At 37.9% G+C, this 13,533-nt stretch overlaps 2 protein-coding genes across 2 annotated transcripts in view; one reads left to right on the top strand and one right to left on the bottom strand.

The window, feature by feature from the left end:
• DOCK2 (dedicator of cytokinesis 2) overlaps positions 1-13,533 on the top strand; it is a 196,618-nt gene that overhangs the window by 85,590 nt on the left and 97,495 nt on the right. The gene's annotated exons all lie outside the window — the stretch shown is intronic.
• The window catches only part of INSYN2B (inhibitory synaptic factor family member 2B), a 44,740-nt gene that overhangs the window by 4,905 nt on the left and 26,302 nt on the right, over positions 1-13,533 (bottom strand). Inside the window, exons 2-3 of the mRNA XM_063348872.1 lie at positions 6,767-8,936; positions 3,470-3,544 (exon numbers count right to left, since the gene is read on the bottom strand). Coding sequence (XP_063204942.1) covers positions 3,470-3,544; positions 6,767-8,145 — 1,454 coding nt within the window. The 5' untranslated portion in view covers positions 8,146-8,936. The remainder of the gene's footprint in view (positions 1-3,469; positions 3,545-6,766; positions 8,937-13,533) is intronic.

Raw genomic sequence — 13,533 nt, 5'->3', positions numbered from 1 at the left:
TGAAAAGGTACTAGGATGACCTTTCGATGCATTTTATTCAGTCGTCAGATTTTAATACTGTAATCTAACTCAGCCATATGCTTGGCATGGAGTCAAAACTCTCCCATGCTTAACTGTTGAATGTGAATGTCTCCCGCTAGGAGACCTACTAGGACTGAAAATAAGTGAAATTAAGCCAATAGGTAAGTCTTTGAGATAAGCGGTATTAGTTAACAGGAAAGCAGAATGTAACTAATTTTCTTCATTGAAACCCATAATTATTATTGATGTCAAAAGAGACCCAAGATGTTAATTAGATAAGAGCAGGTATGTGCACAGAAATAAGTGTAAGGTTCAAAAGAATCAATGTGGACTGTGATTATGCAGTCTGATGCAACCAGTACAGTTAAACAAAAACAAACGAAGAAAAACAAAATGAAAAAGATAGTGCTGTATGTTTTTTCTTTATTTCAACCATCTTTTCTGGACAGGTGAGTGGGAGTTGTATCAGCTGTATGTCGGCTGTGGAAGTTTTAGCAGGTGGAAGAGAGAGTAGAAAGGAGCTGGTTGCATTTTGCATAATGCAAGCTCTTTGGGAGGAAAAAGGCATCTTCAGAGGGATGTTGGGATGTCCCATTAAGGCCCTGAAACCAATTTGGGCACTGAGTAGAAGAAATCTGTAAAATTAGTAAATATACGTATCTTTAAACACTATTAATTCTAAGTATTTGTATGTACATAGAAATCCATAAACGTTGTTGAATAATATGTTAAAATTAACTAGAAGCTTGTTTCCCTTACAATTAATATGTTTGTTTTTTTTAAAGAAATAACTCAGCTGGCAAAAACAAAGCAATAGGATTATTCTAATTTAGAAGTACTGGGGAGGGGTCTCTGGACAAGGAACAATACGTAATAAATATAAAAGAAGAAAGTGATAGAATGACTAATTTGTTCAGCGTCTCTTCAATTTTATTGGCTTATTGCTAAAACTGCAGCTTAATACTTTTCAGTAGTCCCAGATCATAAGTGCTGGAGAATGACATGTTCAGTTTATAGCATATGTAAGGATGGCATTTGCTCATGTTCCTTTTTTCTTCCTTTCTTCAAAGTTTCTAATTTAATATTGGAGAGATCATCTCTGGGGCCCTCATCACAGGAAAGACATGGACCTGTTGGAGCGGGTCCAGAGAAGGCCACAAAAATGCTCAGAGGGCTGGAGCACCTCTGCTGTGAGGACAGGCTGAGAGAGCTGGGGTTCTTCAGCCTGGAGAAGAGAAAGCCCTGGGGAGACCTTACAGCAGCCTTCCAGTACTTAAAGGGGGCCCTACAGGAAAGAAGGGGACTGACTTTTTAGCAGGGCCTGCTGCAATAGGACAAGGTATAATGTTTTTAAACTAAAATAGGGAAGATTTAGGCTAGATACAAGGAAGAAATTTTTTGCGATGAGGGTGGTGAAACAGTGGTCGAGGCTGCCCAGAGAGGTGGTGGATGCCCCATGCCTGGAAACATTCAAGGTGATGTTGGACGGGGCTCTGAGCAACCTGGTGTAGTTGAAGATGTCCCTGCTTATTGCAGCGGCATTGGACTAGATGACCTTTAAAGGTCCCTTCCAACCCAGACTATTTGATGATTCTATGATCTCTAGAGACAAGAGGTCAGTTGCTACTTGCATTTGTTTATTATAATACATTTGTCTTACAGAATCTAGATTGGTAAGTCCCCAGTCATGTCACATAACCCTGCTGGGTGGTTAATAAAGCTAAACTTACAGCCACTATATACCTGGTCCCTGCTAGACTGAAAAGCTCTCGATTACCTTGGCAATCAGTGTAATCCACACTTGGCTTGATATGAGATTAGGATATTGTTTGGCTCAGGAACTGCTTAAAATGTGCATGATAAAGATGGGTCAGTGACAGTAACCTAACGTTCTGTTTGTACAGTGGTTGACTCACTGCCGAGATAGGTTCTTTAAGAGCAGGAGAACGGGGAGCAAGATGAAACACTAGATTCTATAACAGTGATGCTACGTTAGTGGGAAAAATACTTCCATGGATCTTTTAGGCTGCATAAAACACAAGAATTTCATGGGTTTGTCTAGAGCAAAAAGTGATAACAATTACTGCTTTCAGAGTTTTAGGAGATGTTTCAAATCAAGTTCTCCTTCATTTTGCAGTGTAATATCTAACTTCAGTACCTGATCTTCACAATATGTGACTGGCAAGTTCTTTTTCCACTGAGCTTTTTGAAAAAAAAACCAAAACAAAACAAAACAACAAAAAAACCCACCCCAAAACATTAAAACAGTACAGCACATCAGAACTGTGATGTGTATAGCAAGGAAAACAAGCATGCAATTCAAGTAATTAGCTCATCAGCTGCTATATGCAGCTTTTAAGCAAATGCCCCTAACAAAAAAGAAATGCAAAAAGATGGGATTAAAATAGCAGTATTAGAATTTCTCCACTAGCTTGGGTTTGAATAAGTATTCTCTACCTCTCCAAATGAGGCCTAAGGTATCATTTTGGCCATGCACTCGTCTTCCTCTTCATTCTCTGAAGTCTGCAGTGTATGGCAGTACTGGGAAGGATCTGAAACGGCGAAGTGTGAGCTCCAGCTCTGATTATGCTGCATTTGTGCAATATGTTACTTAATGTGCTGTGGAGAGCCCTTATTACAGAATGAAATAACTGAAGATGTGTGTTTTCTGCCTCATAACTCAGGTTGCAAAGATTAGATAACGTGTTTATTGGTGGAAGCCCTGTAAAATCCTCTGCTGAGTGGACAAGCTGTGTGTGCAGTAGAACCAAGACTTTGTAGCTGCCAGCTTTTTGGTGGATGGCTGGCAAGCTGAAGACTCTTACAGTGTGTACAGAGATAGCATTTGAAACAAGAACAGCTTTCAGAACACAATACTACAGAGCTTTTGGTCATAAGAGTTTAACATAAACTGCAGTTTAAATTTGGAGAATTTGGAGTAACTTACACTGAAATTACATTCTCTCAAAATAATAACAAATAAATATTTACTGAAGTGAGAAGTGTGGGAGGTTTGTTTTTGTTTTGCAAGTAAACATGAACTGTAGCTATAGCTTACTGGCATTTGGAGAATTGAGTGTTTATCTTTTCCAAGATGTAAATTTATTACAGAAATCCTAGCTTTAAAAATTTAATACAAAAGGGAATTTCATCATGAGAAATGGCATAAAAGCTTTTCAAAGCATGCTAGTAATAATAATGCTGTGAAATGTTACTGGGAAACTTCTATTTGAATTCTCAAAAGTGCGGTACCTCTTCCAGATAACACCAATATTAATTGTTTTCTACTGGGGAAAACAAACAAACCGCCTCACACATACCACTTGGTCTTTTGTTAAAAACTAGATTAATAATACTTGAGACCTTCCATAGCTGTGAGCAAGATGTTGCATTGTACATTTGTGAGAGAGATACAGACAATACAAAATTGGGTGAAGGAGTGAAGTACCTGTAAATGATACACGCGGTGTTCTGGCAGGTGCTGCAGTTGTTGAGGTCTTGCCCAGTGTGATAGAAGTTACGCCTGTAATAGACAGTAGTTCATGTAATGTTTATTTATAGGTACTTTAACAGATCTTTGAATCTTTCATGAATAAAAGTAATTCTGTTCACCACTTCTGTTATCCTTACTAAAAGTTCCAGTGTCAAATTCTAAACTAGGGGGTTGCTTTAAAAAACCCCGACCCTATGTTGATTTCTGGTTTTGTCTTGCATCTTTCTCACTTCGTGCTGTTAAGATTCTGGTTGTTGGTTCTTGCATGAATCCTTCTTATGAAAGCACTTAGACATGCGACTGACTGCTCCTTATAAACTCGCTTGAAAATATTTGAATATCCATGGCTTTTGGTCAATTAATCTGATGTCTACCTTTATGCTTTCCATTGTTTCCCTTTTCGTGTTTCCTCACTTGAGTGTAAGGAAGTCAGATTTGTACTACTGATAGTATACAAATATGGAGTATTGAGAAAACAAGAGTGAGTTTCATACTTAACACCAACTAGAGTTGAATCATTTTTATGATGGAGAGATCTGTAGTAGAAACAGTTTGAGGTCGGTGGCTCATTATGTTTGAAGGATGCATAACACTTATATTTAATGAGTTTTTTTTGAATTAGGGGAGTTTAGTTGGTACCACAATAATTTTCTGATTGCTTTTGGAATTGAAGAGGAGGTTCTTCATGCGCGTTGTTTGTCACCTCCACAGTACCTGGAATGTTCAGTTTTACTGCTAGATGATTCTCGCAAGGGAGATTGAAGTTTATCATTCAATCTCAGTGTGAAACTTAAAGATATTTGGCAAAGTTTTTGTTTTCAACCATGTAGTAACTGAACAGAAATGCACTATAAATATTGCTGAATAATCTGACTGTGCTTCACTGCAAGTTACTCTTTGTAATGGTCAGATACACAAATGTAATTGAAAGTTGTCCACTCTGTCATACATAACTACACCCAGGGGAGAAGGAGTGGGTATTTTTTCTGTAATATCCTAAAGATCCGTAGTCAAGTGGTAGTTGTATGAAATATACCACAGCCAAGTGATTGCTCAAGCTTGACACACACTGGGGATTCCCTGCCCCCACCTTGGATCTTGCTTCTAAACCAAACTTTTGGGTTTTGGTGTCTTATAAATGTTTTTGCTTTTTGGTTATCAGTGTGTCCACCTGGATTTTGTCTGTTGTGCATAGGCTGTTACAAAGTTGGTGCTAGAAAATTGTCTGGGCTTTTCGGATAGAGAAAAATGACTAAGAGCAACCCTCTAAGAGAAGATAGTTGGAGATGAATTATATGGGGAAATTGTTATGTGGAATAAAAATTTACGTGGGCACAGGGGAAGCCAACAGAAGTATTTTCATGCTAACAGCCAGATGGACATTACTGGTTAATATTTCCAGATAAGAAAGGTAATCTGTGCAGAGTAAAATAACATTTTAATTTGATTTATATGATTTTATTTTATTTTTTTTAATGAGTGTGAATTTGTATTTGGAGTGTGAGTTGGAAAATTATTCCTCAGAAATGCAAGAAGGTAATTTCAAGTCCCAGGTAAAATACTTGGAGGAATAAAGAATTCTTCAGAATAGATTTATTTTTCTCCAGAAGCTGTAAGAAAATTGGGCCGTATAGAATTGTGGCTTCAGTTGGTTATATCCTGACAGTTTTTGTGCAACCAGACAAACCTTTTCTGTTCACATGGGAGCAAGTGCAAAGACCTGGTGCTGAGTGATGGGAACAAGTCAGTGTCATGTTCTGGGCTATTTCTGTGAGACTGAACCTACACAAAAATCTCAGCGCAGCCGCCTTTTGGCGATGTTTGCAGTTTGTGGAAATGTGGAAGATTATCAAATGTATTCCTTAATTGTAGTCAGTAAATACTATTGATACACGTGGTCTGATTTTAAAATGAAGGATGCAGTTTTACACGCAAACCAGATGTGCGTAAATGATCATTCTGGATGCCTAAGCTAGCTGTGCTAAGTAGAAAACTAAACGTATGATAACATAGACTTTGTGGTGTTTTATCTTTAAAAAATAAAATGGAACCTTTATTCTCTTGATACTTAGAAAGATTTATTTGTCGGTTTTTTAAGACAAAAATTATTTGAAAGATATACTACATTATCATAAAACAGAACCGAATGCTCGATGCATTTCCTGTAAGTAGCAGCTGCTGTTAATGGTTTGGAAAGCGTTATTAGGATATTCTAAAACCTGTTCTGAGCCTAGAAATATTTAAAATTCTATTTTAACCTTGTCCTACAAAAATGTCCAATCTTTAGACTTTAGTTGCATTTGTATTATTATTATTTTTAATAATAATAATGCATAAGTAAGTTGCATAAATAAATTACATAAATGATGCTTGCAGCCTTGGGTAATAGTCACTCTGAGAGAGTACTAAAAATAAATGCAGGTCATGCATTCTTATGGTAGTGCAGAAAGCAGTCATTTTAAACTCTGAGATTCCAAAGTGAGCTCTTGCTAACAGTCTTCACATGTTGTATGTTCATACATTTAATCCCTTTTAAGCACCTACCTCAACCTCCCGTGAAATCTCCCTGACATACTGAAGCTCTTGAAGTTTACGGGCATTGTGCCTTTTCCTATTCTTCAGGCATTCCCTTTAGGCAGCTGTGTTGTTTGTGGTATCATGAAATGTAACTAGCAGTGTGCTCCCCAAATGTCTGCAGATGCTATGCTTTCGCCGCTAGTACTTCTGTTTGCCTGTGAAGGCAGTAGTAATTCATTGAACAGAAGCATGGTTTTGCTGATATAAACTGTCTCAGCAATAGGACTGCTGTGGCACTAAATGCGTATCTGACCTTGCTAGTTGATAGTTGCTAGAGATTGTTGGTTTGTCATAGATTTCTGTTGTTCTACGTTCGCACTTTAAACTGCTGGGTTTTATTGTTCAACTGCATAAAGACTTTAGCTAGATGGAGACTGCCAGCTCTCGGGTGTTGGTGGCTTTGTATCTGACACCATAAATCTAAATAAAAAAAAGAGGAGTTAATAAACTATGTCTCTCGCTGGATTTCGTAAAGGCAGTGTCAGCTAAAGCCAAGCTATAAAGAGACTTGCTTCTCTGCTGAGGCCCAAATACCAGAAAACCAGCATAAAATGCAGTTTTTGCAAACTCATCTTTAAATATCGCAGGAAAGATTTTTTCAATAGCGAAGGTTAAAAGAATGCTAACATCTACTTTACACTTCTGATGAATTACTAATATTAAAATGCACCATACCCTTCACTGAGGGCTCTGGATTTTTCCAGGTCTTGGATTACATTCAAAAGGACTTTAATCTTCTCCTGGTTCGACTGCAAGGATTCCTCTACAGACTGCAGCCTGCCTTGTAGGGCACAGAGTTCGCCACGTGCCAAATGAATTTGATTTATTTCACTAATCTCTTTGTTGGTTTGTGGGTTTATTTCATTCCTTGGCAGATAAGACTTTACATGAAATCCTTCGAAACAGCTGTTACACTGGGAAACATCTGACTGGGTAGAATTTTTCTCCATTTCAGTATTACATGACAGAATAGATTTTGACACGTTACTGTTGGTCAATGACATTATTGTGTGATCATCATTTGTTAATGTCACACAGCTGGAGTCTGTTTTGTGCTCTCCTGCCTGTTGATAGTCTCTGAGGAAACAAGGAGATGAACTGTGGTTTGATGGAGGTGATAATGGAGTAGTTTCCTTACTGCTTGCAGCTTTGCTGGCTACGAGCGGCTCGGAATCACTTTTATCTGCTTCACAAGAGTCAGAATGACGATCACATTCCCTGCAGTTAGTAGAATTGCTTAGGCAAGGGTACGCCTTTTCAGAATTAGATGACAGAGTGCTGTTTTCATTATTTTCATTGCTATTTATGACAGTAGAAGAATGCAGTGAATTACTTAAATTCGTGGCTGTGTCTGATGCATCCATGGAAACATTGCTGTGTTGTGGAAAACTCACGTGTATGTATTCAGGCACCTGTGTAGAAACAGTTGTCTTTGATGCTGAGACGTCATCTGAGTGGATAGGTCCATTGCTTTGTGCTTTTGGTGATCTTTGACTTAACTGACTGTCTACCTCACTATTCCTAAATCCATCTTCCAAATCATTAGTTATTCTTAAATAACAGAGATCAGAAGACATAATGTCTTGTTCTGAAAGATTGCCATTGACTTGGGTAGAATTTGCAGGCTCTGTTGGCATTTCTGTTAATGATTTGCTTACTGTCAGCTTTTTCTTTTTAAAAACCGGGAAGTGTTTCCTGAGGCTAGGAGATGTTTGTATGGCAATATTACGAAGCCCCTTCTGAGCCCTTGGAAAAGATGGAGATTGATGTAGCAAAAAATCGTGATCCTTAAATATTTCTGTTTTTCTGGTCGTGAATGCTATGTCTTGGGCAGGATTGGTATCCATTTCCGTCTTTGTGTTCACACCATCATCCTTGAATCGAACTTGCTGGGATTTGGTCCTGCGGTGGTGCGGCTGTCGCATAAAATCAGCTGAATCCAGACTGTTCCGTTTCAATAGCACTGGGCGCATTTTCATGTTTTGCTGGGCCATTGAATCGCAATTTAATGTCTGTAAGTAACGTGTTTCTTTGCGACCCATTTCATTTGTCATTTGAACCGTATATTAAGATTGTTCCCAAGATGCAAATGAATACCTTACTCCTGAAGAAGCTAAGCTTTTCATTCTTCTTGTTGTTACTATGTGTACTTTTAACTGACATGCTCTCTTTCAAATTTAATTGCTGATTAGACCAAACTCCAAGATAAAGAAATTAAATGTCAAGCTTAAGGAAAGATTTCTTTTAGCTAGGGAACGCAGAAATCCTTGTGTTCTGAAGCTAATATGATCTTCTTACTACAAAATTGCCACAGGCCATTATGCTTACAGTTAACTAATTTAAAGGTGAGGTTGAGTCTGTGGCTTTCCTGATGGCTCTTATTTGACAGTCAGCGCTCCATTAGTGATCCGGGGTGTTTTCTGATGGACCGGTCACATCTGTTTTATTTGCATGTTGTCTAAACAGAAAGAGTAGTAACTTCTGGGGGCATTTTCATTTCTGATGCATAGCTTTACTGATGGAATATATCCATTAATACCAAGCTGAATTGCTTTCTTCAAAGAGAGTTTTTCTTCTTTAGCCATCTCTTTAATGTTGCAAATGAAACTAATCTTCCCAAACAGTTAAGCAAGATGTAACCGCTTCTGACCCACAGAAATCCAGCATCCAGTGGGTTTCAGTGAGAGACGTTATTGATGTGTGGTTGTTACTTCAGTTCATGCAAGCATGAGGCCAGTCGTATCCAAGGGACTGTTTCATTTGGGGAAGTTCTGTAAATACTTTGGTATCAGAAGAGTGGTCCAGGTGGAATAACCAGCAAATACGGAATAACAGGAAATGTCTCCTGAAAGTAAAAAGACAACAGTTGTAGATGAACACACTGCTAAACACTGTAATTTTCTGCCGCTGTCTCCTAATAACTTTTTGTCTCCAGTGGTTTTGTAGCTTTGACGGTGAGATACTTGTACAGAAACTGAAAAATGATTTATAATTTTGAAGTGTCTAAAGTTTTCTTCATATGAAATACAACCCCCCCGAAATGGTTATAAAATACTCAGAGGAGTAGTTTTTTCTTTGTGATCAGTATTCATGTGCAGGCCTGAATCTGGTCCCAAATATAGAACTTAAAACTTACCCATTTTCAAATTTAAAGATCTATCAAATCTCCTTTTTTAAAAAAATAACAAAAAACTGAACAATACAAATGTAAGTTCTTCATTTGGAGGCAAGTTTAGGTTCGAACAAAATGCAGATTTCTTAAAATTTATTTTTTTAGGGCTCCTCATTTCAAAGTATTTGGATTTGAGTACAGCTCTTGATCAAGGAAAAATAAATTATCCTGATGTTTTAAAATGTGAATAATGCAAATGGAACCTCTTCTGAGGAGACAAAATCTCTTTCCTGTGCAGTATCAGTTATTTGGGAATCAAGATTAAAATTGGCTGCACATGTGTGTGAAGTGTTCTGCTCAGCTTGCATGCAGGAGACTGGCCTGTAAAGCTGTGCTTTGTCACTTTTGTCCAGAGCTCATATAGTGAAAAAAGAAACATGGAACATCTTGAGTGACCACTAAAACTTACATTTCTGAAAAAAGGACAATAATATAGTCATAACAACCATGTATTGCATTAGGAAGACTGGAGGAAAGTAAGAGAACATATTTTATTATGGAGCCAGCTGTTACCAAAATTTAAGTTGCGAGTATTGTAGTCTTTTTCAGGTGTAATATAACCACTAATCTTTTCTGTACCCAAAAAAATAAACCTTTGACCCATTTGTCACAGCTGCCACTTCAATTATGAGGATGTTTGCCACAGAGGCATTTTATTCATAGGTTAAGGTGTAATGAGCACTGACAGCTTTGAAGTTCTCTGTCTTTATTCTATAAAAGCAGTATCATTAGTGACATTTGAAGTGCTAATGAATTGTCACTCCAAATGCAGATTAGGGAAGTACCAGGATGGGTTGTTTGTAAGTCTGTGCTCGTGTAGACATGGATGATTCCTTTAAGGTAGGCAGTCACTCCCAGGCTGCTCCTTTTACTTTTTACAGTACGTTTTACTGACTGAAGGGTTGTGCAGTGTATTGTTTCCTCTTTCCTGGAATACAAACCCATCTGCTATGATGTGTTGACTGGTGGCACAACAGGGTATGGAAAAGACGTGTCACGATGCATTGCTAATGAACATGTGAGGTACCAGAGCTGCAGTAAGACAATATAAAGGCAGTAAAAGTGAAAACCAAGTCTTGCCCTTCACCCGTGTGAGTACAGCTTCAAATATCACTAGCGATCACATAGGCCAAGACTAATCTTGTTGCTTCAATATTTTTACGTCAAACTGTAAGTTGCTTTGATAGAATTTTGTTGGCAAACTTTCTGCTACAAATTTAGACTTGTTATGGCTTCCTGAGATAGGCCGTATAGGTGAGTGTGTGCCATATGTCGTCTGTTCAAATTGTGTCCCTTTAACTTCTCTGTATTTCTGCCAGGACTTCTCACTCTAGGCTTCTACAGTGTTAAGGACGGTCTTGCTGTTTCTTACCCACATCATCTGTGTGATAGACTGCCTCACAAGTGTGAATTCTCCTACCCAGATCATTCCAGAATAGTTTGAGCCCAAATTTGGTATATGCGATGAATAGTGCTGGATTAGTAATAGATTTTAAATCCTGAATTTCAAAACTCACTCCTGAGATGTACTTGTATGTAAAAGTATCTTTCCTGTATTTTTAATAAATTATGCTAAATCTGAAACCAGCTGCTGGAATAAAACAGGGATAAGAGGAGAAATTTATGCAAAATGTGGGAAACATTCTTTGGGATTTTTAATAATCCAACATAGTCTGCTTCTAGGATTACAGTGAATTTTAAGACTCTGGGGCTAAATTCCCAGCATAGTGTTAATTTACTATTAAACCTGTTCCCTGTTAATTCACTGGTGGTTTCATTGGAATCACAGAATGGTTTGGGTTGGAAGGGACCTTAAAGCCCGGCCAGTGCCACCCCCTGCCCTGGGCAGGGACACCTCCCACCAGCCCAGGTTGCTCCAAGCCCCGTCCAACCTGGCCTTGAACCCCTCCAGGGATGGGGCAGCCACAGCTTCTCTGGGCACCCTGGGCCAGGGGCTCACCACCCTCAGAGTGAAAAATTTCTTAGTGTACCTTTTATTTAAGCATTACACAAGCTTTACCATGTTTAATTTACAAGAATTCGTGAGATGGGTGCAGTGGGAAAGATCTTGTTACTGTTATGTAGCCTCATGTAACATTTAAGCAATGTAATATAATTTAAGCAAAGTAATAATGTGATATTATTCTATTATTAAGTTTTAGGAGAAAATGAGTGTTGGACGATTTCACTGCAGAGAGGAATGTTGCATAAGACATCGAGGAAATAAATACGTACATTAACACCAAATTTTACTTTCATGATATGCTAGCATTAAGTTGCTTAAATCACTGTACTGCTTGTTCAGTGGAAACAAGTATACACAATAAACAAGTCAAACAGTTTCTGCACATAAAGTTCCGGTGCCAAGTTCTGAATTCTCATATCATCCACTAATTACTGGAGGCTTTTTACAGTTTTGTTTGAGAATTTATCCAAATATTGCAGTAGCATTCTCCACTTCCCATCACGACTGCTGTGCTCCAGGCAGATGGGCTACTTTAAAAGTTATACTTGTCCAATTAAATTCAGAAAGAAGCTTTAGAAATCTAATCCTTAGTGTTTCAAACACAAGTAGAAAGCCCTCAAGGGTTTTAGGAGAGCTCTCTACTTTGGCTATAGAGGCATGTGAGCTTGATTCTTGCATTCTTAATTTGCAAATTGCTATTTTAATTCTGTGTGAGTTTTAGCTACCTTGGCATCCAGCAGTCTGGGGTCCATATGAATTATTGTAATGAAAGTTTTGATGCTGTTATTTATATTATATCAAGCTGAAATAGAAAAATATATAGAAAAGAATGCTCAAATATTTGGATTGAAAACCCAAACTAGTGAATTTCAATGAGTTATAGGTGTCTGTGTTTAGATTAACAAATCAGTGTAACATTGCCAATTACTAAGTTTAAATAACGTTTTCTTTTGCCCAGGATATAATTCCTCATTCTTTTCTGGCACTGCAATTTACAGTTCTTGTGTTGCTTGTTATTCCACATATTGACTGAAGTATGAAAAATTATAGGGATCTATTTTATAGAAATGCTTTCAATGTATTAATTTAACTTATTTTACTCATATGAGAAAGCATATGTCCGTTTTAAATTTGTGTCTTGTAATAATAATAAAAACAGTTTTGGTAGGGAAAATTTACTGGGATTTAACGTCTGCCAGGGTTCTGTGACCTTGCATCCAGCCTCTTCCTCTTCCTCCCTGTCCCGTCCCTGGGCAGCTGCCCATCAGTCCTGAGGAAATGCCTTGTGCCTTGTTTTGCTTAATTAGCACTGTGCATTTGTTCCAATCTCTTCCTTCACTGGTTGTTGAAGCAAGTGGCCTATTCGGTGCTTGAAAGTTAATGTTGTTTTTAAATGGTGCATATATCACGTTCCTCTTTTCAGTATTTTGAGTATGTGAATCTGATAGATATATATATATGATTGCATTTTTTTTCTTTTATGCTTGGCTTATAGTGTTAAAGCAAATCTTGAGTATTTTTTTTTTTTTAAGTCTCTGCATGCTTTGCGCCCACACTTCTTAATGGTGATAGTTACTGTTCCCTGTGAATTTATTCCAGCTCCGGTGCAATTGTGTTCCAAGGTGTAATAAGTGAATTGCCTAGAAAAGACTAAGGTGCAAAGCCCACCACCTCAAACAGCAATGGGGTTGGTTTTCCACCCTCAAGATGGTGGGTTTGAGTTCTTAGAAATGCACACGCAATTTAGTTAGCCAGCCAGGCAGAGGATGTTTGACCACAAAAGATAGTTATATTTTTTTTAAATTATTTTTTCCATCTTTCCTGTCTCCTTTCCTGATTTCTTGAGTCAAACGTATTTTTTAGTTCCTGTTTCAGTCTAATGACTGAAGCTGTGGGTAGTGGAATGCAGCTGGTAAGGATAAGTGGGGATTATGGGAAAGTGCAGGAATTGTAGCAAAGGGCAGTGGGGATTTTGTAAGAGCGCAGATGTGCAAGCGTGGTTGTTCTGGGGGTTTTCAGCAGTTTGTGGGGAAAGTTGAATATTTGACATGGTTTTGAACTTCGTTTAGCTGCAGTTTGACACCTTAATTTTCCATTTTATTAGTTTGCTCAAAAAAGAAAAAGCGTTTTTCCTTCTAGTGAATTTGTGACATATATTTGTAGAATTATGCCTTTCTTTTATGCGTGTTTTAAAGCCAGTATTTCTTGAAAAACAAGTTTGGCCAGACCCTCTTCAGTAAAGTCACTAGGCTAAAAGCATTTTGTGAGGGCTTTCAACAAGAAGGTGAGTAGTGGGTTTTACCT

Source organism: Chroicocephalus ridibundus, chromosome 11 (genome assembly GCF_963924245.1).
Source record: "Chroicocephalus ridibundus chromosome 11, bChrRid1.1, whole genome shotgun sequence".
Taxonomy (NCBI): domain Eukaryota; kingdom Metazoa; phylum Chordata; class Aves; order Charadriiformes; family Laridae; genus Chroicocephalus; species Chroicocephalus ridibundus.
Note: the sequence above shows the minus strand (reverse complement) of the source record. Positions and strands in the feature narration are given on the sequence as shown.